This window comes from Mirounga leonina, unplaced genomic scaffold (assembly GCF_011800145.1).
Source record: "Mirounga leonina isolate KUSES-001 unplaced genomic scaffold, KU_Mleo_1.0 Mir_418, whole genome shotgun sequence".
In the NCBI taxonomy this organism is placed as follows: Eukaryota; Metazoa; Chordata; class Mammalia; order Carnivora; family Phocidae; genus Mirounga; species Mirounga leonina.
In genome coordinates this window covers 7,789,779-7,815,049 of record NW_023270739.1, presented here as the reverse complement: position 1 = coordinate 7,815,049, position 25,271 = coordinate 7,789,779, and the positions used below count along the sequence as shown (strand labels likewise).

The 25,271-nt window shown below is 60.8% G+C and overlaps 2 protein-coding genes and 1 long non-coding RNA gene across 3 annotated transcripts in view; 2 read left to right on the top strand and 1 right to left on the bottom strand.

Annotated features, from left to right (window-relative positions):
- Window positions 1–203: 203 nt before the first annotated feature.
- Window positions 204–10,730, top strand: KCTD17 (potassium channel tetramerization domain containing 17). Its single transcript, XM_034987580.1, is given in 10 exon segments — window positions 204–422; window positions 1,573–1,681; window positions 4,007–4,098; window positions 4,998–5,093; window positions 6,724–6,849; window positions 8,180–8,255; window positions 8,871–8,885; window positions 8,888–8,940; window positions 8,942–8,961; window positions 9,850–10,730. Coding segments are annotated over 10 exon segments (867 nt in total). The 5' UTR covers window positions 204–212; the 3' UTR covers window positions 9,920–10,730.
- A 3,003-nt stretch (window positions 10,731–13,733) lies between these two features.
- TMPRSS6 (transmembrane serine protease 6) overlaps window positions 13,734–25,271 on the bottom strand; it is a 36,202-nt gene continuing 24,664 nt past the window's right edge. The window contains exons 11-18 of the mRNA XM_034987579.1: window positions 21,524–21,669; window positions 21,080–21,178; window positions 20,016–20,129; window positions 18,586–18,702; window positions 18,133–18,301; window positions 16,572–16,843; window positions 14,731–14,867; window positions 13,734–14,210 (exon numbers count right to left, since the gene is read on the bottom strand). Of these exons, the coding sequence (XP_034843470.1) occupies window positions 14,052–14,210; window positions 14,731–14,867; window positions 16,572–16,843; window positions 18,133–18,301; window positions 18,586–18,702; window positions 20,016–20,129; window positions 21,080–21,178; window positions 21,524–21,669 (1,213 nt within the window). The 3' untranslated portion in view covers window positions 13,734–14,051. The remainder of the gene's footprint in view (window positions 14,211–14,730; window positions 14,868–16,571; window positions 16,844–18,132; window positions 18,302–18,585; window positions 18,703–20,015; window positions 20,130–21,079; window positions 21,179–21,523; window positions 21,670–25,271) is intronic.
- On the top strand, window positions 14,879–20,071 carry LOC117998722. The gene is made up of 4 exons (XR_004676049.1): window positions 14,879–16,315; window positions 16,555–16,734; window positions 17,189–17,298; window positions 19,996–20,071. It is a non-coding gene; the product is annotated as an uncharacterized LOC117998722 (long non-coding RNA).

Here is a 25,271-nt window from a genome sequence, read left to right as displayed (position 1 = left end):
CCGTGACTTGGCCAAAGGGCTTCTTCTAGAGGCCGGGTCTGCGGGCCGCCCACGAAGCGCGGAGCGGGTCGGGCTGCGAGCGCGGCTCGCGAGCCCGGGGGACCACCCCCTCCACCCCGCCACCCAGGCCGCCCCGCCCCGGGGCGCGGACTACAGCTCCCGGCATGCCCGTCGCGCGGTACCTGCCCGCCCCCAGCCGCCGCGCCCGGAGGATGCAGTCGCCGGGGCGAGCCGGGAGGATGGAGGCCGGGGAGGCAGCGCCGCCGGCGGGGATGGGCGGCCGCGCGCCGGGCGGCTGGGGCAAGTGGGTGCGGCTCAACGTGGGGGGCACGGTGTTCCTGACCACCCGGCAGACGCTGTGCCGGGAGCAGAAGTCCTTCCTCAGCCGCTTGTGCCAGGGGGAAGAGCTGCAGTCGGACCGGGTGAGGCCCGCGCGGTGGGCGGCCGTCGGGGGCGGGGGGGGCGGGGATCCTCTGCCCGCCGGAATCGGGGCTGGCCTGGCCGGGAACCCGGCTGGTTTTCTTTCCCAAGCGCCGGAGGCAGGAAGAACTGGCCAGAGGAAGGGAGGAGGAAGTGGATGGGAGAGTGAGGGATGTGCCCATTGCCGTGGCAACGGGACAACGCCAGGCCGCGGCCATTTGGAGCCTTCTGAGCACTGTTCTGGCCCCCCACCCCGGGAGGCTGGTGGATCGGGACTCTCCCTCTCCTTTAGGGCCTTCCCTCCTTCCCAAACGGGACTCCCACACTGGGGAAGGGAGTTGCTGAGGCTGCTTCCTCCGCCCTTTGGGGTGTGGGTGGCCTCGCAGTGCAGGGAGCTGGGTGGAGAAGTCCTGGGGTGCCTTCTGAGCTGGGCTTCATCAGGGAGGAGCCCGGGCCCGTCTGGCACCATTTCTGAGCTCCCATCCCGGCTCTGCTGCAAACTGCCTGCATGACCTTGGGTGGGACCCTTCCCTGCTCCAGGCTCAGCCTCCTGTCTGTAACCAGAGGAGGCTGGTCTGGAGGTGACCTCTAGGGCCCCCTCTCCCTCATTCCCTGACCCTCTGATGCTGTGACCTTGGGCAAGTCCCCTCACCCCTTGATGTCTCCGTTTTCCCCCTGTAGAGTTGTACGGATGCCCGCCCTGCCTCCCTGAAGGCCGTGCCTGTCCAATGAGGTAGCGCCTCCTTTGGAAACTTGTAAACATCCGACATCCCCAGAATGACTGGGGATCTGATGGAGATAGTGTAGGGTGGCTTCCAGGGAACAGCCTCTAAGAGGGACAATCACTGAACCTTCCTCTGGGTCGGGTGCCCCTCAGAATCCACTGGATGCTCACAATGACACCTAGTTATGGGAGAGCGGAGTTCAGCTCAGAGAGGCCAAGTCACTGGCCCAAGGTCACACAGTGAGGAAAAGTCAGAGGCAGGATTTGAACCTAGGTGTTTCTGACCCCAAAGCCTTTCTGCCCCAGCATGCCCCTTTGTTGCAGGGAAGAGCAGACTCTGCGTTCACTCCCTCCCTCCAATCCATACTTAAGTGGGGTGGGGGGAAACCTCACTCTCCTCTCATGGCCTGTTCCCCTCATCTCCATAGGATGAGACTGGGGCCTACCTCATTGACCGTGACCCCACCTACTTTGGGCCCATCCTGAACTTTCTCCGGCATGGCAAGCTGGTGCTGGACAAGGACATGGCTGAGGAGGGTGAGTTGGGCCGGGGGACTGGCTGGGACCTGCCTCCTAGCCCTGCCCTCTGCAGTCTGCCAGAGCCTTCCATTGGAGGTCCAAAGTCATTTCTCCCAGTTGGGGGGTGGGGGGACATTTAACTTCCCTGTTGCCTGCCTCCTCATCCCTGAAAAGGTTGAATCTCAAGGCTTCTGCCTGGACTGAGCCTCGGGGCTCTGCCGAGCTGACCAGCCTGAGCTTTTGCTGAGTGCCAACAGAGAGGTAGAAGATAGAGGGAGCCAGTGAGGCCGGCCGCCTCTGTTGGGGGCAGGGGTGCCTTTTCTCCTGACCTCCTGGGAAGCCAGGTGTGAACGGGGCAGAGATGGGCATGGGAGGAGGAGATCTGGCTCTCTCTCTGTGGGTGATCCAGTATCTCAGATGCCTGGTGAGGTCTGGCAGTCAGCAGGTGGGTGGAGCAGGTGACTCTTCCCCAAATCTAGCAGCCTCTGTCGCCCAGCTGGTTGCGGGTGGAGGTGGGGGAGGGGAGCCTGCTCCCCAGCAGGGGTCTGGTTCCCCTGGGGCCTGGGCAGCTGAGGCCCATAGATGCCCATTTCTGGCCCCAGCAGATAGGTGCGGAAGCCATGCCTGAGAGAATATCCTCTTGGCAAAGCCTCAGCCAGGAGCAGGGACTATAGTCAGGGCCAAGTCAACTCTTCCTTGGGGCCCAGGGCGTGGCTCTGGGTCAGCTGACCCAGCCAGGCCAGCTTGGACATGTCACTTCTCCTTTCTCCACTGTGTGTAGAAATTAGGGGTGGTGAGAGCATGTTCTGGGACAACAGGTGTCCTGAGGCCCAGTGCTTGTACCCCGTGGGCATCTAGCACAGCCCATCCTTCCTCACTCGGGGCCCACGGTCTCCCTTCCTGACCTGCTTGGGACGTGGTCATCTCGAGGCCAAGTAGCTCCCCAGTGGGCTAGGGCTTCACCCTCAGAACGCACCGTGGGCACCAGCCCGGCCGCTTTCGGGCGGCTCCTCAGAGCACAGATAGCCAGGGCCCGGGAGCTGGGCCCACGAGGAGGGGAGGGGAGCATTCCAGCTGAGTCCCAGCTGATGTCTGTCTCAGGTGCTGGGTTTCTCCCAGTTCTGCCCCTCCCAGCACCTCAGACGGGGACGGGGCCCCCACCGAAGGGGCCGGAGGACCTGGGAAGAGATTTACTGGCTGTGCGACACCAAGAAAGTCACTTACGCCTCTGTGCCTCCAGGCCCCCATCTATGAAATGGGGTGACAGTAGCACCCGCCTTCCCAAGCTGCTGTGAGGGTAAAAGGAACTAATACAAGTCCGTCACTTAGCGCAGCACCCGGCACTGAGGACCCGTGATGCCACATTAGCCAGCTGTCTGTCATCTGCAGGGCTCACGAGGTGAACTCAGGCAGCAACACTCAGCGGCCGCGTCCTCTGTGTCAGGTGCTGTGTGGGCACCTGGGACAGCAGGGTCCATCAGACATGAGCCCTGTCCTCAGGAGGCCCAGAGGCCTGTCAAGGAAAGGACCAGAGGGGTCCCTGCCCTGTACAAACTTAGGGGAATCGAAAGGTGTGGGGCCACTCCCTTTCACTGGCAAGGTGACTCACTTAGTCTCCGAGACTCTCAGTTCCCTCAGCTCTATAGGGACAATAATGCCTGCTTCCCCATGTCCCCGGGGCTCATGATGAGCACGGGAGGGGCTTTGCACACTGTAGGGTGGGGGAGAGGCAGGGCACAAAGATGATGCATTTATAATGGGCTCTGAAGTCAGAGGAGCTTGAATTTGGATCCCAGCTCTGCCACTTACTGGCCGCGTCGCCTTAGACAGCTGCTTCTCTTTCCAGCCCTCAGTTTCCCCAGTTGTTCAGTGGAGGCAGTGAAGGTCCCTACTTCTAGTGCTAAGAATGAACTGCAGGAGAGAACATAAAATGCTTAGCCCAGTACCCGCACTGAGCATGTGCTTCAGAAACGGGAGCATGTGATAGGGGGCCGCCAAGGTCCTTCTCTTGGTGGCGTTCTAGGCTCCAGTCCCAGCAAGCCTCTGCCTCTTGCCAGCCCTAGAGCAGCCCCCAGATGAGGGCCCTGGCAGGTGTCCCTAGGTCACCAGGCTCAGCACAGCAGGGATGCAGGGCCGGTTGGGGGGCAGCATCTCACCCCTTCCACAGAGGGTGTGGGACCCAAGGAAGGAAGCGTCCCCTCCTGCTTGAGCCCTGAACTCAGAGATGCTCATCACCGCCCATGACTGGAGTGGGAGTGGGTGTGGAGCCAGAGGGGACAAGCGGAGAAGAGGAGAGGGCACAGGGGCCACCGAGTGACCCGGGGGCTGCCCCATCCGTGCCAGGTGTCCTCGAGGAAGCCGAGTTCTACAACATTGGCCCGCTGATCCGCATCATCAAAGACCGGATGGAGGAGAAGGACTACCCAGTCACACAGGTCAGGAGCGGCAGACCAGCAGGGCAGTGGGAACGGAGGCCGGGGCAGGTGGGGGGAGGCGGGAGGAGGTATGAGAGAGGTGGGGAGGCCAAGCTAGCCTGTAAAGGGAGGTTGTGGTCCAGCTCCCGGGCTGCCCAGCGAAAGCCCCAGACTGGGAGAAGCACGCTGGGTTCTGTCCCTGATGCGGCTCTGTTCACGGTGTGACCTTGGGCCCATCACGCTGCTCCTCTGGACCTTGATTTCCCCTTGTGGAATATAGAGGTGCTGAGACCTGCACTCTTCCCTTCCTCACAAGCAAAATGGGGTCCGTGTGGAGGGACAGGGGCCCTGTGGGGGCCGTGCAGGATGAGTAAATGATCCATTCTGTGGGGTCAGGTAGGCCCCTGGTGGGCAGGGCACGAGCTGCTGGGGTTCACATTTCTGAGCTTGGGCCCTGGGCCCTGGGCCCAGTCTGTAGGAGGAGACGGAGGGATTCTCTGGCCACCCTGGGGGAGACATGGGTGCGGGCGGGCGGGCAGGTGGTGAGGCACCATCTCTCCCAGCCCCAGGAGATTGAAGTGGGGAGGCTCCATGTCGTCCTTCCTGCCCCCTTGTATCGCCCGTGTTCCGGCGCTGCCACATTTAAGCTAGGTGGCCGTGGGCAAGTAAGACCCCCTTGGGGCCTCGGTGAAAATCCCATAACCCCTAGGGTTTGTGGAAGGATTAAGTGATCCTGTAGGTCGGGTGCCTGGCACGTAGGGGGTACTCAGGACGTGGCTGCCACCTTCCCTGGCCGCCCCTGCCCCTCCTGCTCTCCTTCTCAGGGTATGTGGTGTGGGTGGGGAGAGAAGGAGCCGGGGGGATGACAGGTGCGTCTGCCCCTCCCGTGGGTGTCCTCCACGTCGCCTCTCTGCCTGCAGGTCCCCCCCAAGCACGTGTACCGCGTGCTGCAGTGCCAGGAGGAGGAGCTCACGCAGATGGTCTCCACCATGTCCGACGGCTGGCGCTTCGAGCAGGTGCGCGGGGGCCCTGGGGCCACACTGGAAACCCCTGAGCTTCCAGGCAAGGCGGGCCCTTCCGTTCCGCGGCCCCAGGCTTGGGTTCCCCGCCCGAGCCCCCCAGCTGTCTCGCCGACCCAGGTTTCGGAAGGGCCACACGGGGCCACAGGGCAGCTCTAGGCATCCTCTCTGGGGGCAGGGGTCTACACAGCAGTGCGAGTGAGTCTCTGGCCCCCAAACGACAGCTTGGGGGCAAGGAGACCAGAGCCACGTGAGCGAGCGGGCTCCCCCTCGGGTCAGCACCTCCTGTGACATGCACAGGTGCAGCTCCCAGGGTCCCTGCATGCGACAGGCCACATCACGGCCTCGCCACGTCTGGGAAGCCCAAGCAATGGCTTCCCACGAGGATTCGTAGGGAGCGATCGTCCCCCGGTCCACGTGCAGTTCACGTAGCAGGAGACACTTATCACAAGTGGTGTTGGCCTTGCCACGCAGCTCGGGGCGCACCTCTCAGGTTTCCAGAGGAACCGAGCCAGCAAGTTCACCCAAGGGCAAATGTGTCCGGAGTGAAGGAAAAGGGTTCGGCTAGCCCTTTCTCTGCGCCCCCCCCATAGCTCCTTGCCTGTGGAGGTTGAAGAAGGGAGAAGGCCGGGTCTCTCCAGGATGGAGGAACAGGCCCCATCCGGGAACCAGAGGCCTGGATCCACCACTTACGTGCCACGTGACCTTGAGCTAGTTGAATCTCCTCTCTGGGCCTCAGTTTCCTAATCCGTGATGTGGGCCAATAGTGCTCCCTTCACAGGACTGTCATGAAGATGGGAAGGGCCACTGATAAAGTCCCTAGCCGAGGGTAGGACTTCAGACACTGGAGCCAGCCAGCATCATGCAGACTATCAGTCTGGAAGTCTACAAGACTCCAGAGAGGACTCGGGATCCTGGGTTCTAATCCCTGTTCTACCACCTCTTCAAGCCCTGTCTGCCAGAGGGGCTGATGGTTTTCACTTCCTGTCCGGTGAGGGTTCCTGGGGGCTGAATGTCATGCACAGGGCCTTGTGGTTGTGGTTAAGCACAGGGACCCCAGAACAAAGGTGGTGCTGCTCTTGAGAGCCTACGGGAGTCTTTGGCAATTGCATGGGCTCCCAGAGGCTGGGCTGACAGCTCAGGGGCCGCTGCTTATCGGCCCTCTGGCCTAAGGAATGGACAACGTGTTCTACCTCTGCTTCCAAGAACGAACAGAATATTCTTTGGGGCCCCATCATGCCAACCCTACCCTACAACTTGGTTCTGGGGCTGCTTCAGCTACATCTGGGACGAAGGGGGACAACCTGCCCATCATTGGCCTCCACCTGCTTTTAGAAAATGGCCTCTAGGTCTGGGGCTGGGGTGAGGTGGGGAGCAGCAAAGATAAGGCAGCCTTTTTCCAAGGAACCCCCCGCCCCAGGCTTGGCTGGACCTGGAAGCAGACCTGACGCCTAGGTGGGGGATCGGGAGCAGACTCTGACTTCCTGTGGAAACTCGGGGCTGGGCCTGAATGGGAACAGCAAGATCAGGACATAAGTTGGTATCTTGACCAGTGCTGATGTCAGTCCTCCTTCCCTGCTGGCCGCCTTCACCCCAGCCTGTCATCTTTCTGCCCATGCTCCGCCAGCTGGTGAACATGAGCTCCTCCTACAGCTATGGAAGCGAGGACCAGGCAGAGTTCCTGTGCGTGGTGTCCAAGGAGCTCTATAGTTCCCCGCACGGGCTGAGCTCGGAGTCCAGCCGCAAAACCAAGGTGAGCCCCCAACCTCAGCTTCCCTCCCCCTACCCCCCCGCCTCCCTCCCCCCTCCCTGCCCTCCACCTAGCCATCCCTGCTTCTTCCTTCCTCCTGCCGCACACACATAACCACCCAGTCACAGCCAGTGCCATCCATCCCATGCCACCCATGGTCCCATCTGCTCACGCCGGCTACCCAGGCCCAGGCGGGGGGGGGCGGGGGGGGGAGAAGTGAAATGGGATCATCCCTAGGGCACAGCAGGAAGGACCTAGATGCCGTTTGAAAGGGGCTCTTGAAATCAGGGGTGTGGGCACCTTGGACAAGCCTCAGCCCTCTTGGCCCCCCCGTCATATTCTCTGAGAACTGAGGGTAGACCACGTCCTCTCCGTGGTGCCATCAGGCTTAGAACTTCTGGGATCCAAATGGCCAGTGTATTTCCCAGAGGCCAGTAAATGTCCCCAGCCTGGTCTGGGCCAGGGCAGAGAAGCCAAATCTGTTAATCCTGCCCCTTTCCCGGGCCCCTTCCTCAGGTGCTCTGCAGGAGGGGGGTCAGGAACCCCATGGGGCCCAGCCATGTGTTTCTGGCCCTGGCCTTTGAGGGAGCAACAGCCGGGCCGTGGGGAGGGGGCTGAGCAGAGGTCCTGCCACCCTGAACCCAGAGCCAGTCAGAGGCCTCGAGGGCCTTTGGGCAGGCCGATGGGGCAGGGCAGCAAGCCAGGCGGGGAGGAAGGGAGACCATTCCTCCTCAGGGCCTGTCCCTGTGCGTTGGAGACTTATGGCCCCTGGCTTCCTGTCTGTCTGTCTGCCTCCCCGTCCTGTGACTTCCCCTGCCCGCCCCCCCATCAGGGCCATCCCCTATCAGTGGCTGGCACCGCCTTGCAAGGGTGCCGAGAGTGAGCCCACTGCTCCTGCCTCCCTGGGAGCCGGTGGAGGGCATCCCAGATGCGGGTGGTGTCTGCCCTGGGCCTTCCCTGGCCTCATTTCTACTCTGGGTCCTCCTAAAGTGAGGCCTTCCCAGGTGCCCCTCGAGGCGACCCTGGCCACACACCCACCCGCCCCTCCTCCGCCCCTCCCCTGAGGGCCTTGCTCGGTGTGACAGCAGCCAGAGTGATCCCGGAGGCCCCAGCAGGGCCCCGTTCTCGGCCCTTCCTCCAGTCCCTTCCCAGGCTCCCAGGGGCCTGCACAAGAGGCCGCAGCTTCCCCCGCCTCCGGGGCCCCGCCCTCCCTTCGTCTTGCCCGCCCGCCCTGAGGTGGGGGGCCCCGGGGGCGGGGGGACAGCCGCCAGCAGGCCCTGGCCCCTTGCTAGCTGTCCACTCTTTCTTCCCTGGGTGCGCCGCCGGTCCACAGAGCGCCGAGCAGCAGCTGGAGGAGGAGCGGCGGCAGGTGGAGCAGGTGCAGGTGGAGGCAGATGCACAGGAGAAAGGTGCAGCCACCCCCCGAGGGGAATGATTGCTAATCCAAGCCGGAGCCTCCCGCCCGCTGCCCCGCTGGAGCCAGCTGCACAACCCCGGGGGCCGGGGCCTGCGGGGGGAGGCCGGGCCGCCAGGGCTCTCGCTCCGCCGCGCGCCGGCCGCCTCACCTGCATAACCCTTCCTTCTCTCACTTCTCTTTGCAGCCCTGTCATCTCAGGAGCCCGCTAACCTTTTCTCCCTCCCACCACCGCCTCCTCCTCCTCCGCTTCCCGCCGGAGGCCCTGCCTCATCTCCACCCACCTCTTCTTCCTCCTGGATCTCATCTGCACCCTGCCTCTTCCCTCTCTGCCCCTGCCCGGGTTTCCTCTCCGCCTGCTCGCCCCTCCCTCCCGGGGCCGCCCCGGGCCCGGCCTCCCGCGCCCCGCCCCCGGGCGCCCGGGCGCCGCCCCCGAGAGCGCCCGGCCCTGGGCGGGGGGGGCCCGGCCGCCGGCGCCGCCTCTCCTCCGGGCCCGCCTGCCCCGCCGCCGCCGCCGCCGCCGCCGCCGCCGCCGGGCTCCGCTGAGGGGCCGGGCCGCCCCGCCCACAGCCTCCCCTGCTCGCCTCCTCCTCACCTCTCCTCCTTGCAGGTTCCCGTGCGCACCCCTCAGAGCCGAGGCCGCGCTGGCCGGGAGGGCTCCTCCTCGGCCCCTCGCCCGCCCCCCAGAGCCGCCATCCCTGGTTTGTAGCCTTGGCGGAGCTGGAGGGAGGGCGGAAGCCAGGAGGGGGCGCGTCTCCTGTTCCTGGCCCTGAGCCTGGCAGCTCGGCCGACTTTCTCCCCTCACCTGTTTTTGGCCTTGGGTGCGAGGCTCTGAGAGGAGAGGAAAGTCGGGCGGGCGGGCCTCGTTCCCAGCCGTCCGTCAGCACCAGAGCTCCAGAGCCGGGCTGGGAAGGAGGGAGGGGAAACCCGGCATCACAGCCTCCCCGCCAAGGGGGTTCCCTGACTCTTGGGGGCAGTAGGGGGCGGGGAAGGACGGCCAGCCTTGGAGTCCCTTGGCCTACAAGGAATCAGCCAGAGCTGCCTAAGGATCGGGGTGTCACAGAAAAAAGTCCTGGCCAGCTGCCCCCAAGCCCCACTCAATCTTGTCTGCCTGCTGTGTGACCTTCGGCAAGTCACTGTCCCTGTCTAGGCCATAGTTGCCCCTGAAATGGGGACAGACAGCTGCTGTCTGTGACCTTTTGCCTGAGACAGCAGGGACCTGGCCTTGACAGCCCCCTGGCCAGAGTCGTGGTGACTCTGGCCTCCGAGGCAGCCCCCACCCAACCCAGGGTGGGGCATGGGCTTCCCGGATGGGCGAGCCGGGTCCCCTTCCTGCTCCCCCTCCTCGGCTCTGAATTCACCTTCTCTGGGCCTCAGCCCCCCACCCTCTTCTCAGAAGGGAGCCTGTGACTCACCTACCTCTTTCTCTCTCCCTCTCTTCCCTGCCCCTCCCTCCATTTCAATCTCCTCTCTGCCCTCCCCTGGCCTTGCCTCACCCCTCCTCACTGGCCCCACCCTCTCTTCCCCCTCCTGGTGTTCTGACCACCCTCCCACCCGTCCCCCTCCCCCTTCCCCCTCTTATTTTCTAGCTGTTACAAGCCAGAGGCACCCGGATGTGAGGCCCCAGATCACCTCCAGGGACTTGGGGTTCCGAACTGAAATCCTTTATTTTTGTACCTCGGGGTGGGCCCCCGGCTCCAGGCAGAGGAAGCACCCTCCCCCCTGCCACTTCTGTCTACACCTGTGGGGCTTTGATTTCCGCCCGCCTCTGGGGCCCTCTCAAGGCCCGAGGTGGGCCCTGGGACCCCTAGGCAGAGCCGCCTGTGTGTGGCCCAAGTGTGGCGCTGTCCAGCTGTGTTTCCCACACCCCCATGGTCCCTCCCCCAGGTCCCCCAGCTGCATGAACGATACCCTCCCCCCTGACCCAGTCACATCTCCTCCCTGAGCCTTAGTCTCCTCGTCTGTCAAATGGGCTCACTCTCCCCGCCGCCACCACCTACCTCACAGGGTTGTTGTGAGGTTACAAAGAGGAGCAAGGTCCCAGAAAGCCCTGGGGAAGTGTACAAAGCACCAGACTGGAGGGTGGCCTTCCCTTCACCCTTCCCTCAGAGGGGGAGGACCTGCTCAGCCCCAGATGGAGATTCAGGTATTGATGGGGCGAAGGGTGTGGGGGTTGGCCTTGTGGGGAGAAGAGGGAGGGTGACCCAGCCTTCACCTTGGCTCCTCCCCACCCATCCGCACTGCTGGCTGCAGAGGGCCCTGGCCAGGAGGGGCCAGGAGGGGGCAGGCGGGGGCTCAGCAGGGGCGGGGGGCCATTCAGGAACTAGTGCTAAGGGCAAGGGGGACACTCCTCCCTTTGCCCGGGGGAGAGTCTGGGGGTAGCAGGGGCTGAGCAGGAGCCCCCTCCTGCATTTAGGATCCCCCGGGCTGTGTCCAACCCCGCCATGTAATAAAGCCTGAAGAAACAGCCGCTGGGCTGCCTTCCTCTCTTCCTCTGGGCCACTTTCAGGGAAGGGGCTGAACTCAAGGTGGGGTCAATGACTCATAGGTAGTGGGGCTTTTTCCAAAAGCCCGGGGACCCTGCCCTGAGGTCACTCTCCCATGTACTGGGGGAAGGAGGTCCTGGCTCCATCCTCTGCCCCGTGGCCCAACACTAAGGGCACCAACTCTGCCTTGCTGGGAGAACTTTGGCAGGTGGCTGCCCTCTCTGGGCCTCAGTTAACTCATCTGTGAAGTGAAGGGTTGGACCAGGTGACTTCCAAGGCCCAGCCCCTGGAGCCGTGCAGGTCTCTTCCTGCCTCTGGGCAGCCCTAGGCTAGCTGGGGGATGCTGAGGGGATAGGGGGCTCCCGGAATCAGGACAGCAGGGCCCCCCACTTCCCAGCCTCACCCCACCATTCCCGTGGCCCTTTGCTCCAGCCTCTGCTGCACCCTGAACCCACCCTGGGCCACACCTTCTGCTTCCTGTGACTTTTCGTGGTCCCCTCCACCCCTCCCTATCACTGCCGCCCTTCTGCCCCAAGTCCCAGGAAATAGAAACGCCCGGGCTCCCGCTCCACCTTCTCTCTGAGTCTGCTGGACCGTGGGCTTCAGCAGGGCCTCCCACCCCACCCTGCCTGGCCAGTCCCATTACCTACCTTGTCCGGCTAAGTGCCTACCGTACTCCCCTAACCCCCACATCTTAGCGCTGCTAGGGACACCCCGGCAAAGCAGGGGTCCCTTAGGCAGAGCCCCTCCCCTGGGCCAGGTGAGGCTCCCCTGCTCCACTCAAGCCTGGGGGGCCCTCGCCACTCCCCTTGAGACATTCGGCTCGCTGGACTGACCTCACATTCTGTATCCAACTTTGTAAAAAGTCACCGGGAGGCTTGTTAAAAGAACAGATTGTCCACCCCTACCCACCCCCCCAATTCTGACTAAGACTGGGGTAGGGCCCACGAATTTGCATTTTAGCGGGCGCCCAGCACTGCATCTGCAGGCCTCTGTGAGAAGCCAGCGAGGCTACCGGGTGGAATACTGTAACATCCTGCCCCCACCCAGAGCTTCCCCCCACCCCTGCCAGTGTCTGCTTGGTCTGCTCCGTCTCCTCCATCTCCCCCCTCTATGTCCCCCCGCAGGCGGGCCCAGCAGACAAGCCATCTCATGCACCAGGCCCTTGGACTGGATGTGCATGCCAGAGCCCTGACTTTGAAATCCCCCCCCATATCCTGAGGCTCCCCTTCCTTCTCCCAACTAGGCTTCAAGGAAGACTTGACTGCACTCGACTCCCCACTTCCTTACCTCCCCCGCCACATCCAGAGGGCACCAGTGGCCCTCCCTGACCGCTCCCACTTGGTTGCTAGGGTTCCACCCCCCAGCTCCCCTCCGGCTCTGCCCACACCCCTCAGCCTCCCTTGTGGGCCCCCATCTGTAGTGTCTGTCTCCCCGCCTCTTCAGTCTTCCCACTCACCTTCTGCAGAGGGTCTCTGGAATCCCTCCTCCAGACCTCAAGCCCCGCCTACCTCCTGCACACCTCCCTCCCAGAGGCATCCAAGCTCTGGCACCTCCTCAGAGCCTTTCCCTCCCCAGGTGCCCCAGGCCAGGCAACAGGTCCTCCACTGGCCCGGTGGATCAGGACGGACCCCTGGGAGTGGTCCTGGGTGACTCCTCCCTCACTCAACCCCCAGCCGCTAAGGCACCTGGAGGACACTGAGGGTCCTTCAAGTGCATCCCCGCTGCCCGGCTCATTAGATCCCCTTCCTCTCCCTCCTGGAGTTGAGCAGCAGCCTCCTCAGGGCCTCCCTGCTTCCCACTCCCTCTGCACTCATGCCTCCACACCGGGGCCCCTGATCCTTCTAAAGTGCGAATCCACTCGTGTCGCTCCCCTGCTCTAGAGCCTTCTTCTGTGGCTCCCCAGAGCACCCAGCATCAAGTCCTTAACTCCAAATTCTTTGTCATCTGATCTCAGTTTGCTCCTCTCTCAACCTCTGTGTAACTCAGAACAGCTCACCAATATGCCGTGTTCTTTTGGGACTTACACCTTTGCACATGCTGTTCCCCTCCCTGGAATGCCCTGCCCCACCTTGGCCACCTTTGGGCCGCAACTCAAGTCTCACCTCCTCCAGGCAGCCTTCCCTGACTTCCCGAGTTCCAGGCTACCCCAAAGCCCCTTCACACTGGATTGTCATCCCCACCCCTCCTGAGATCAGGAGCTGAGTTCTGTGCATCTCTGTGGCCCCAGCGCAGTGGTTGGCATGTAGCGGGAGACTGATGGCTTGCTGAATGAAGGATCCCAAGAAAGCAAAGGGAGTGTCACACTGAGAAGGGGTGGACTGGGAACCAGGAGGCGGGGCTTCCACACCAGGCTTCACTATGAACCCGCTGGTGTGATCCTGAGGATGGCTCCGCCCCTCTGCCTCAGTTTCCTCCCAAGCTTGCAGACGGAGCCTATCACTCGACCCATCCTTCTGATCCAAGGGGGTCACCAAACCACCTCCTTCTTAGGGTTGCTCCTGGGACCTGAGCAACCGCCCTGGAGGTCACCCCTGCCCCCACTGACCCCACCTTGGCCTTCTAGACATTTGACCAACAGGCTGAGCAGGAAGCAGAGTCTGCTCAGTCAAGAGTGTGGGGTTGATGCTCCAGGCCCCATTCAAACCCCACAGCAGGGCCTCAGATCAAACAGCTTTATTCCTCAGGGCAATGGAGCTCACTTCCAGGTGTGAGTGGGCAGTGGAGGCCCAAGGGACAGGTAGGGGTGGGGTGAGGACCCTAGACCCGGGGCTCCCCCCACCCTTTGGCTTATGGTGGCAGCTGGCCCACTTGGCTGTCTGCAGGGCTGTGGGGCCCCTCCTTGGGGGTGCCTCCCATCCCCACCCCTCAAGTTCACAGGCTGAATCTGCTCTCTGCGTTGGCGGAGGGGAGCTCAGACACCCCTATTGGGACCCGGAAGCCCCATTATCACTGCTGAACCATTCCCCGCCCTCCCCCCCACCCAAGTCAGCAGCAGAAGAAGGAGAAGGAGGAGAGAGGATCAGGAGGCAACAGGGCTGGATGTGAACCCCTCCAGCTGGGCCTGCTGACCATCCAGGCTCTGGGGTGCAGGGGGAGTCCACCACCAGCTGATGGATCTTCTCCTACTGTTGCCCTCCCTGGGGCAGATGTCAGGGAGCAGGTTGGGGGATGACGGGATGCTACCTCCTGCCTCCACGAGGCCCCCCTGCTGCCCCCAGAATACTTGTTCCCCTGCCCAGTGGGTGCCCCGGACTCTCTTGAGTCCAGGAGGTGGGTCCCAGCTCTGCAGGGAGGGAAGCTCCTCAGGTCAGCACCTGCTGGATCCAGCCAATCACCCCTGTGATGCGGGTGTAGACACCAAAGTAGTTGGGCCGGCCACAGCCCAGGCCCCAGCTGACCAGCCCCGCCAGGAACCAGCGGCCACTGGGCTCCTTGCACACCAGTGGACCTCCCGAGTCGCCCTGAAAGGGGGAGAGGAGAGGCAGGTCTGCATCAGGGACTACTGGGAGTCTTCCAGGTGACAAGAGGCTCTTGGGAAGTCTTCTGCCTCCCCTGCTCCTGATCAGTGGAGAGAGCCCAGAGCAGCCCTGCCGGTCCTTCCACAGGTCCTGGCTGTCGTGGAAGAGTACACGTGTGTCCCCACTCCTCTCTGCCTCCCTTTTGTGGGCTCCTTCCGTTCCTAGCTCCTGTGTCCCTTTGGGTAAAGCGCCTTGCTTGGCAGGGGGCAGAACTGGGTTTGAGCCTTAGACCTGCCCTCCGCAGCTCTCTTGTGCTCTGGGGCCTGCAACTTGGTGCAGGTCCCTCCACCTCCCCGAATCTCAGTTTCCTTATTGGTAAAGTTGGGACAGCCATCCCGGCCTTGCTGGGAGGCCGTGGGGCTTCAGCAGGCTAGCGTGAGCAGAGGGCCAGGCCTTGCACGATGTGAGTGCCGCCCGACCGCCCTCCCTCCCTCCTCTCAGCCACCCACCCCCAAGGCGTCACCTGACAGGCATCCTTCTTGCCCTTGCGGTAGCCAGCGCACAGCATGCGGGGTGTCACCTGGTAGCGATAAGCCTCGCTGCACAGGTCCTGCGGGATCAGCTGCACGTCCACCTTCTGCAGACCATTGCTGGTGGGGCCTGCCCGGTGGGGTCGGGGGCAGAAGGCAGAGATGAGAGTGGACTCTTCCTTCCACTTTTCCCCTTGCAGCTCGGAAGCCCCCCTTCATCTCTCCTGCTCTGCCCGCCCCCTACCCCTCCGCCTCGCCTCACCGTCACTCTGTTCTGGCCCCTCGTGGCCCACGGGGACAGAGTCCCCACCCAAAGCCTATCTGGATAGTGTTCTTCTCCCTGCCACCCCTCCTGCTTGAGGCCTCTTGGCCAGTGCCCCCTTGTTCTGTGACAGCCCCTGGGAGATTTTTGCAGAGCACACATCTGACCCTACACTCTCCTCCTAAAATTCATCAGTGTCTCCCCACTGTCCAGCCCAGTGCTGTGCCAGGGCCCCCCAGGAGGGCCCCCAGGGAGCTTCATTCCACACTGTGCCTGGTCCCACCCCAAGATCTGGTCTGTTTGGCTAGGGTGGGACTCAATGTTGGTGTTTTTCTGGAAGCCCTCAGTTGGTTTTAAAGTGCAGGTCAGGCAAACTCCTGGCTCAAGCTCCTTACAACGGCCAATGAGCCCGTCCTGTCCTTCCCGCCAGTCCTCATCCACTTCCGCCTGCCCCCAGCTCCCCTCTGGTGCAGGGTGTTCTTGAGACTCCCCGGGTTGCCACCTGTACGCTTAACGGGAACACCTCTCTCCCCCACGTGGACACCGCCGACTTGTCCTCCCAGCCTTGGCTTAGCCAGCCCCTGTCCGGAAGCCTCCCTGACCCCACCTGGCTAGGCCCCTCCTCTGGGCTGCACCTCCCCACCCATGTCAGCTCTAAGCACTGTCTCCCCCAAGAATGTTCTCTTTTCATCCCTATAGCCCATCTTTGCCCAGCTCGAGGCCTGGCATACAGTAGGTGCTCATAAATGTATCCTTGAATGAGTGAGCAAATGAACCAATCCTTGCTTTACTGCTATCCTCCATCATCCCCTTGAACAAGTCACTTCTTATCTGAGCCTCAGTTTCCCCATCTTTAAAGTATCTCTACAGTCCTGCCTGCCTCCAGATTGTAAATCACTGTCCCCATCTTTAAAGCCACCCTCTTTAAGGGTGCAGGGCATGGCTGTGGTTATGCTGGCCTGGGCCTGCCTGTATTCACAGAACAGACGTGGCCCCTAGGGATGGTGAGTTTAGGTGGGAAGGGGAGAGGCCCCCTGCTTCAGGGGCAGTAGCAGGAATAGCAGGGCTCTGGGGTCAGGCAGTCCTCGGTGCCAGTCCCTGTTCCAACCCTCTCTGGCTGGGCGACTTGGAAGAACTGCTAAAATGGGACCATAATTCCCAGCCTTAGGGGTATTGGGTGGATTAAATGAGACCACGTTCCCTAAAATCCAACCTCCATGTAGAAAGTCATCTGTGTCCAAGGAGCAGAGGTTGGAGCTTGCCCGTGGGCTGTTGGGTTCCTAACCTGCCCCATCACTTCACACATATCCCGCAAGGTAACCTCCCACGCCCTCTGTTCCCTTTAAACGCACGTTCTGGAAGGAGGGAAGGGCCCGGAAGGCAGGAGCCACCCGCTATAGTAAAAGCTTGTTTTCTTCTGTGACATCCAACCCGGGTTGATCCCAGCACCAGAGGGCCCCTGGGGTAGAGCCCTGGGGCCCCTCGCCTGGCCCCCTCCAGGCTCGGAAGCCTCGGGAGGTGGACCGCACCCCACCTCCCCTGATCTGCCCTCCAGCAGCCCAGCCGGCTCACCGCCCTCGCGCAGGGCACCCCAGCCCGTGATCCAGCAGTGCAGGCCCGGCTCGAAGAAGTGGGAGCGCGCGGGCAGGCAGACGGGTTGCACGGCGGCCGAGCGCACCACCGGGTGGTCGAGCTGCAGCAGGGCCACGTCGTAGTCGTGGCTGTCCTCTTCGTGGTAAGGGTGCAGGAGCAGGCGGCTCACCTTGAAGGACACCTCGCCCGGCCAGCGGGAGCTCTGCCACACCTTGCCCAGGAACACCGTCCACAGCGCGGGGGAGGCCATGCTGTGTGTGGGGGGGGAGTGCGCGCTCAGCCGCCGCCTCTCTCCTCCCAGACCCGTAGGCTAGCCGGCTTCCCCACCAGCGACCCCGGCGGTCACACCCGTCCCTTCCCCACTCTGGAAAGGGCCGTGGTACAGCCAGCGACGCTGGCGACGGAGTCCACCTGCCCGGGTTCCAGTCCCAGCTTTATCCCTCCCTAGATACGTGTGTGCTTCTCTACACCCCAGTCTCCTCGTCTTCTACTCCTAGGTTACTGGGGGGAACTCAGTAAGACTGTACATGTGAAAAATCAGCACAGTGCCAGGCAGTGACAAACAGTCCTCTCCTTTTTGTCTGTGCACCTTACAGATGGGGCTGCTGTGAGCTTACGGAGACCTGCTGGTCCGCCCTGGGAGGGGGTGGGCCTTGAGTATGCCGCAATCAGCCGAGACGGGGTGGCGAAGACCCCTGCATGCCAGGTCAGCGCCCAGGGCTTGCTTTACCTCACGGGCCGCGGGGAGCCGGGGAAGCAGTGAGAGAGTGAGGTGGTCAGACTGCACCCAGAAAGAGCACCCAGGCCCCTGGGGAGGGGATGCAAAGCGGAGCCAGGCTCTGGGCTGGCCCGAGGTGCTGGGGGTGTGTGGACAGGCAGCGGCTGAGGATTGGTCCAGCGCACCGAGAGCACTTGCTGTCTGGCTCTGGATGTAAAGGGCGTGGGGTGGGGTGCCGTGGTGGCTCCTGGTCTTTGGCTGGGGACAATGTGGACCCGGGACAGAAAAGGAGGTGTCGGAAGGGAGTCCAGGACTGGTGGGGCCTAGGAGATGGAGTGCTGCCAGCCCACCATGTGGATGGAGATGTCTGGGGGGCTGGGTGGGATGTCCCTTCTTGGAGGCTTCTTGGGCCCCACTCACCAGGTCACAGACACCTGGCAGGGGCGGGGCATGGCCTATGACCAAGTGGGGCGGTTCTGTTCTCTGCTGTACCCCTAGGGTCTGGCACAGCTCCCTAGTAGGAGCACGATACATATTGCTGAATGGCTGAGTGAATACAGGAATGAATGAGTGAATGAATCACTAACCCAACTTAAAGCAAGATTTCAAAAGCAGGGCAGGGAGGTTGAGCAACCTTTCCAGGGGCATGGACTATGTTCATGGTGGAGCCAGGACTGAACCCAAGCGTTCAAACAGCAAGTCTGATGGGCTTCCCACCACCCTTCCCTCCTGCTTGGATCTCAGACCCACTGTCCCTGCCTGCCAGGCCTCCCCTCCCCTCTCCCATCTCTTGTGGTCTCGGGCCCCACGGCCCCCGCTCACCTGTCCTCCTGGAAGCAGTGGGCAGCTGTTATCACCCAGCGGTCAGCGATGAGCGCCCCCCCACAGATGTGTCGGCCCCGAACCTGGAGGCTGGCCTGCCAGGGCCACTCACCCTCTGAAGACACGGCCCCGCCCACTATGCGGCCGGAGGGGCCCTGGAGGCCACAGTCTGGGGGCGCAGGGAGGGACAGGGATGGCCAGAAGCCAGTGAGGAATGGACACAGAGAGAGACGGAGAAAGGGAGGCAGAGAGGAAGGCCAAAGGAAAGATGGAGGGGGATGGGAAAGAGAATGAAGGAGAGGCAGGACCCAGAGTGGGTGCAGAGGCGGGACAGAAAGAGACAAAGTGAGCTCTCCCTCAGCTTCCCAGTGCGGCCCCTCCCTCCCTCCCACACTCAGGGCCCTGCAGGTAGAGAGGGTCCTCTGCCCCCACCCTCCACCCCTGTCGGCTCACCACAGTGCCGCTCGTCGGAGCCGTCCCTGCAGTCGGGAAGCCCATCACACTGCGGGTTGGGCTTCTTCACACAGCTGTGGTCCTCACACTGGAAGGTGAACGTCCCACAAGGCACCCCTGGGGGAGAGGGGGTAGGGGCAGGGCATGGAGGGTGGGTCCCTGAGCCCCAGGGAGCCTCCGAAACAAGGCCCAGGGAAGGTGGAGCCTGGAAGAGGCCAGGAGGAGACTGGGGAGGGATCCCTTGAGCACACTGAAGGGTCCCCCAAGGCTCCTGTAGGGTCTCCTAAAAAGGCAGGCCATGTCCCTTCACCCCCCTCAGACTGGTCTGTCGAGAGTAAGGCTGTGTCTCCACTTTCAGTAGGCTCCCAGGAACAGGGCTATGCCTCTCCCATCAGTCTAAGCCTCCCCTCCTAGCCCGGCCTTCCTCCAGATCCTGGCCCCACCCAGCCGCCCACCCGCTCCTCACTGTCTTCACCGTGAAGAACTTTCTGCGCCCTCACCTGGTCTTGGCCTGCTCTCCTTTCCTCCTGCTGATTTAAATTTTACCTCTCTGCAAGGCCAAGTTCAAAGCCCACGTCTTGTAGGAAGCTTTCCCTGCCTGATGTCCTCCTGCACGCCAATCTTCCCATGCTACTGGACATGATGTCCAGAAGGCATTGGGCCAGAGACAGTCACCCATCACGTCTTCCTACTAGCAGATAATCCCAAAGGGCAGGGACCACCTCGCTGGTGTCTATTATTCCCACTCCTTCACTCTGTTTACCTATCACTGGCTTGTCTGCAGGTGTTGGATGGATGGATTAGGATGGATGGATGGATGGATGGATGGATGGATGGATGGATGGATGAGTGGGTGGATGGATGGATGGATAAAACAATGGACACAGACAGGAGATTGGATAGATCAACAAATGGGTGGGTTGATGGTCCAGTAGGTAGACTAACAAACAGCTAGAAGGATGGATAAATGAGTGGATGTAAGGACCAACAGACAAACAGATAGTTACATCAATGGATGGATGCATGCATACATGCATTCATGGATGCATGGATGGAGGATGGAACGATGGACACACAGGTAGTTAGGTGAACTAATAAATGGGTAGATTGATGGCTCAGTGGATAGGGAGATAGGTGGGTGGACAGGTGGATGGATGGATGAATGAGTGGGTGTATGAATCAATGCACAGATAGGTGGTTGGGGAGGCCATAAGATGGATGGATGCATGGATGGATGGATGCATGCATAGATGGATGGATGGATGGATGGATGGATGGATGGATGGATAAGTGTCCATACAGATGGGTCGGTGAGTGTTTGGACAAGAGGGCAGACACCTTTCCTGAAGAAGCATACAGAAGGGCTGGACTGTCCTGGCTGAGCCCATTATTTGGTTTCCCTCTGGATAGCTGGTCCTACCCCAGCCTACCTTCCTGGCACTGCTCTTCATCACTCCCGTCAAGACAGTCAGGCTGCCGGTCACAGACTCTGGACAGTGAGATGCACGTGCTGTCTTCTTGGCACTGAAATGTGGCTCTGCAAACTGCGTGGGGACACACAGAGGCAGGTGAGAGGAAGCCTGAGGAGCCGGGCTGGGACTTTGTGCTGTCTGTAGCACGTGTGTTATATTCTGTGCAAGGGCCGTAAGTCTCTTTCTTAGCTACTTTACACCTGAGTCTCACAGCAACCCTCTGAGATAACCCCGTTCCATGGGTGGGAACAGAAATGAAATGACCTGTCCAAGGTCATCTGGCTGAACCAGAACCTGAAGCCAGATGCTCTAGTTCCAAATATGAGGCACCTTCCCCAGCACATCTCCCTTCCCTCCTGCTTCTCTCCCCAAGTATTTAAAACTTGGATGGGATGGGATTGGGGGAGGTCTGGGGAGGTTGGGGGAGGTCAGACAAGAAAAGGCTGCCCTGATGGTGAATGTGGGGGCCAAAAGCCAGGACTCAGAAGGAGAGGCATTATTCTAAGAGAGTCCTGGCTGGGGGACCACCAGGGCCCCTGCTGCCAGGGCTGGGCAGTGGTGAGCATAACTCCAGGAAGAGTTGACAGCTCCAGTCCAAACCCCTGAGGTGGAGGGGTGGGGACCCCACTCAAGGGAGGAAGATACAGGATTCTCTCCTTGGCCACCCGGGGCTTGCCTTCCCATTCCTGGTCCTCCATCCACTCTGTTCCTTCTTGGACAGCTGGCTGGGACAAAAGGCTGGGCACGATGGCCTGGTGGGGAGAAGCTGTGAGTTGGGAGTCAGGAGACCTGGGTCCCAGCTTGTCCCTGCTACCTCCCCAAACAGTGGCCCTGGGGAGCCCACTTTCCGACGCGGTGCTTCCATCTTGCCATCTCAGCACAGCGAAAGAGCCCACTTCCTGGGTGCTGATAAGAGGAACTGCACGTTTGGTGGGGGGATGTCTCTATTCAAAAAGGGGGGCTCGCCTTGGTGCACAGAGAAGGCGAAGAGAGAGGAGGGATGGGACGGGCAGGCTGCCTACCGCAGTTTCTCTCGTCCAGGCCGTTGGGGCAGTCCTTGACCCCGTCGCAGGCGGGCACACAGAGTCCGTTCACAGAGCAGAGGAACGCTCCAGGGCAGGCTGCACAGGGAGGGCGCGTGTCATCATGCAGACCCGTGCAGACACACTGCTCTTGCGTGCTCACACGCGTACCCACGTGTGCACACACCCATCTGCACGGTGCATGTGGACAGACATGTCCCACGTACACAGCAAACACACAGGTCTGTATGAGTGTGTATGCCTGCTGAACACAGGTGACAGCCTTGCCTGTGGGGGCACACACAGAGGCGCAGGTATTGTGCGCGCGCGCACACACACACACACACACAGTCCTTTGGTGCTTCTGGGGATGGGAAGGAGGCAGGGAGAAGCTGCAGGGGCATCGAGGGCGCCCGCCCCGCTCCCCGGGCTGCTCATACTCACGATCAGACTGGTTGTACAAGCCGTAATGCACCTGCACGCCGGGCCCAGTGAGGGGGATCTGGGACGTGAAGTTGACCGTGATGCCAGCAGTGGCCACCACGGGGATCCTCTCGGCATAGGGCTGCAGGGTGCGCAGGCCACACAGCCTGGGGGTGACAGAGACAGACTCAGGGCCGCACGGGCCAGCCCCAGGGAAGGGACGGCTTCCGTGCACAGACAGGGCAAGGGCAGAGCAGCCGCAGGGGAAGGGGGAGCTGCACCCCCACCTTCACCCTCTCTGTCTTGTTTTCTCCCTTGGGTGACCGCTCACCCCCAGAGTCATCTTCTAGAAATCAGACTGTCATTCCCCTGCTCAAAAACCTTCAATGGTTCCCCATTCCCTGCAGGATAAAATGCAAAGTCTGGATTCTAGCCCCAGTCACCTGGGAGCTGTGAGATCCTAGCAAGTCAGGGTCCTTCCCTGAGCCTCACTCCCCCCCCCGATAAGAGAAGGGGAACTATCATCTCTGTTGACTCCAAATCTGACAGAGCTTCAGTGTGTCTGCAGAGGCAAGAGTCCTTGGAAGGTCTACTCTGTGTAAATAGGAGAGGACGCTCCCCTTGTGCTCGGCGTGGGGGAGGAGGCAGCAGTGTGCCCTGTGCAGGCTCGGTCCTTCCCACTGAGAAGGCTCCACAGCCCTGGGGTCTCCCTGTGACTCCCTGGACCTGAGGGAGGCACCGCTTCTGCTCCCAGGACTGATGCAGTAGAACAGGGCTGAGGGGCGTCCCCTCCGTCATGGCGGCACTAAGGTGGGACCATTCCCCAACCAGGGGCGGAGCCCCACACCCCGGCTGGACTCCCCCACCCCAACGTGATACTCTTGTTCCCACAGAGCAGGTGGGAGAACCCCCACAGAGGGGTGAAAGTCTTCCCAGAGAGCAGCTAGGGATCTTCCCCTCTCCAGGGACGGAGGGCACAGGGGGTTTATCCCACATGGCGTCTGGGCACACCCCACCTCCCAGAGCAAGTGGGCTCGCTTTCCCCACCAAGTGCGTGCAACCACTCCCCCAGAGGGATGGGTGCTCCCCAGACAGCAGCCTGGGGTTCCCTCCCTCCGCAGGTGGGACACCCTCACAGAACAGATGGGTCAGTCTCCTCAGCTCATAGGCATGCCCCCCACGGGGAAGGGAGCGCCCTCACAGAGCACATAGGAACGCCTTTACAGACGCGGGAAGCACACCCAGAGCACAGGTCAGAAAACAGGCAGCGAGAAGTGAAAGTGCCCCCAGCAGAGAAGGCAGGGGGAAGTCCAGAGAGCAGGTGGGAATGCCCCAAAGCATGATGGGAGCATCCCTCAGCAGATGCAACAGCCCACAGAGCAGGTCATCTAACTCCCGGGAGGGCCCGTACTCCGTCGGAACTTCTAGAATACGGCAAGCACTTCATAGTTCAGTTAATTAGTCGACGAGCTGATCAAGAAGCAACTGAGGAAGATTTGGGGTTGTCTTGTCCGGCCCCTCCCTCATCGGCAGCAACACTGCAAGGCCTCATTGCACAGAGATTCGGAGGTTCTTGCAGCAGGTCCATCTTGTGAGACAGGAATTGTTCTCATCCTGTGTCCCAGAGGAGGCTTGTGAAGGGAATGGCGGAGGTCAGCCGGAATCCAGCCTCCTGGGGACCTAGGAGGACCCAGCCAGCCTGCTCCGGGGGGAGCGGGGTGGGGGGAGATGGGTACCTTGGCTCTCACTGCCACGGGAGCTCCAGGGGCTGAGTGCCCACGTTTCCCGTGTTCCTGCACAGACCTGAGGTACGGCCTCCCCGTACTGTCTGGCTAGAGTGAATCATATTCTTGCCCCCAAACCAACCAACAGTCCTCAAAGTGCGGTCCGGGGGCCACCAGAGCTCCAAAGTAAAAATTATTTTCATAATAATGCTCAGGTAATATTTGCCTTTTTCACTCCCTGTGGAATTTTCCAGAGACTACGTGACGTGTGAGACGGCAACTCGATGGAATGCAGACGCAGATGTGTATATCCAGTTCTGGTCTAGTAATCCGGTTTAAAAGAAAGTCGCAAAAAGGTCAAATGATGATATGTTTCTTGCCAAATGCTTTTGGCTTTGGGAAATATAATTAGTTTTTTCTAAAATATGTTATTTATGTTAAAATTGTAATGGGTTTCTTTTAAATGAATTGATAAATGTTTCTAACTTTTCTTAGTTGTAATGTCTCATATGTGCATAGAGATACTGTAACCCGCACAAAAGCCCTCTGAGTGCTCAATAATTTTAAAGAGTGTAAAGAGGCCCCGAGGTGGATAATACTGAGACGCCAGGCTCTCCACCAGGACTCCTCCAGCCCCAGGGGACAAGACAGGGATAAGATGCCACTAGGGGGCACCCCCGAGCAGGCCTGGCCCTTCTTGGCCTGTTAAAAAAACTAAGGAAATGGACTTTTGGCTGTCTGTCTGTCTGTTTTAAAAGTGGACAAACAAATGCTATAATGGATTACTGTCCCCTGAGCGTTTCCCTGAGGAGTGGACAGGGGAGCTAGGGGCGGGAAATACTGGGGCAGGGGGAAATGCGTCAAGTATACCCCTGACCATGCGGAAGGTTTGGGGACATGGGACGCTGTCCCCACACGGTCATGGAGGGGTTGTGGAGAGACAGCGAAGGAACCAGAGCCAGGTCGGAGAGGAGTGGAACATTTCAATCTCAGGGCTGTGTGGTCACCCTGAGCTTTGGCCAGGGGCTCTAAGGTACCAGGGAGGGCTGACAAGACATTTTCTCTGCTGGCGTCTGAGAGAACGAAGTCCAGAATCAGCCCGTGGCCCAGCCTGGTACCCCAGGACCCCCACCCCCCACCCCGGGCAGCATGTGGTTCTCACCCTGGAGGCCTGGGGCAGGGGCTGGTGGCGGTATTCCTGGGGCAAGGTTCTCCACAACAGTTCAAGGTAGAGGCTACAATCTAGTGACTCAGGCTGAGTCACGCAACTTAAGGATGGTCTGTTTGGTCTGTGCAGTGTTAAAAATAATTTTTTTTTCAAGTTCAGTTGCCTGCTAATTTTATATAATATACTAGATTCTTGCTTCTTCTGAAAAACGAGCCCCAGAAACACTGACTGGAAGTAATCAGAGGCCATCCGAATTAGGCAGAGCATGTGAGTCCCTGCTAACTAGTCCCTCCCTCTCCCGCTCTCCCCTACACAGCCTGCCTCCCAGAGCTGTGCTCCAGCTAGGCCCCTGTGTGCATCTGCATTTCTGGATCCTGCTGTAGAGACTTCTGGGGGAGGGTATGTATCCTCTGGCTAATTCCACCCCAACCACCAAATGCCACCTCCTTCCCCACGAGCCCTCTCCAAGAGGCACCAGGAGTCTGAAGGCTGTGGAACCCACCTCTCAGCTACAAAGTGCAGGGTCTGGAGGCACATTTTTGCACAGTGGCTGGCTTACTTTCTCCCCTCCATGGACTGGGGATTTTTCCTTCTTGCCTCACCCAAACTGTAAGAAGGGACCCTGTCAACTTTCTTGCATATTAACAACTCTACACAGGGAGAAATTCAAGAAAGAGTGGATGGGTGGTTGGGTAGATGGATTGGTGGATGGATGGATGGATGGATGGATGGATGGATGGATGGATGGAAGGGTGGGTGGATGGATGGATGGAAAGAATGAAGGAAGGATGGAGGGATGGGTGTGTGGATGGAAGGGTAGGTGGATAGAAGGAAGGGAAGATAGGTGGATGGATGGATGGATGGATGGATGGATGGA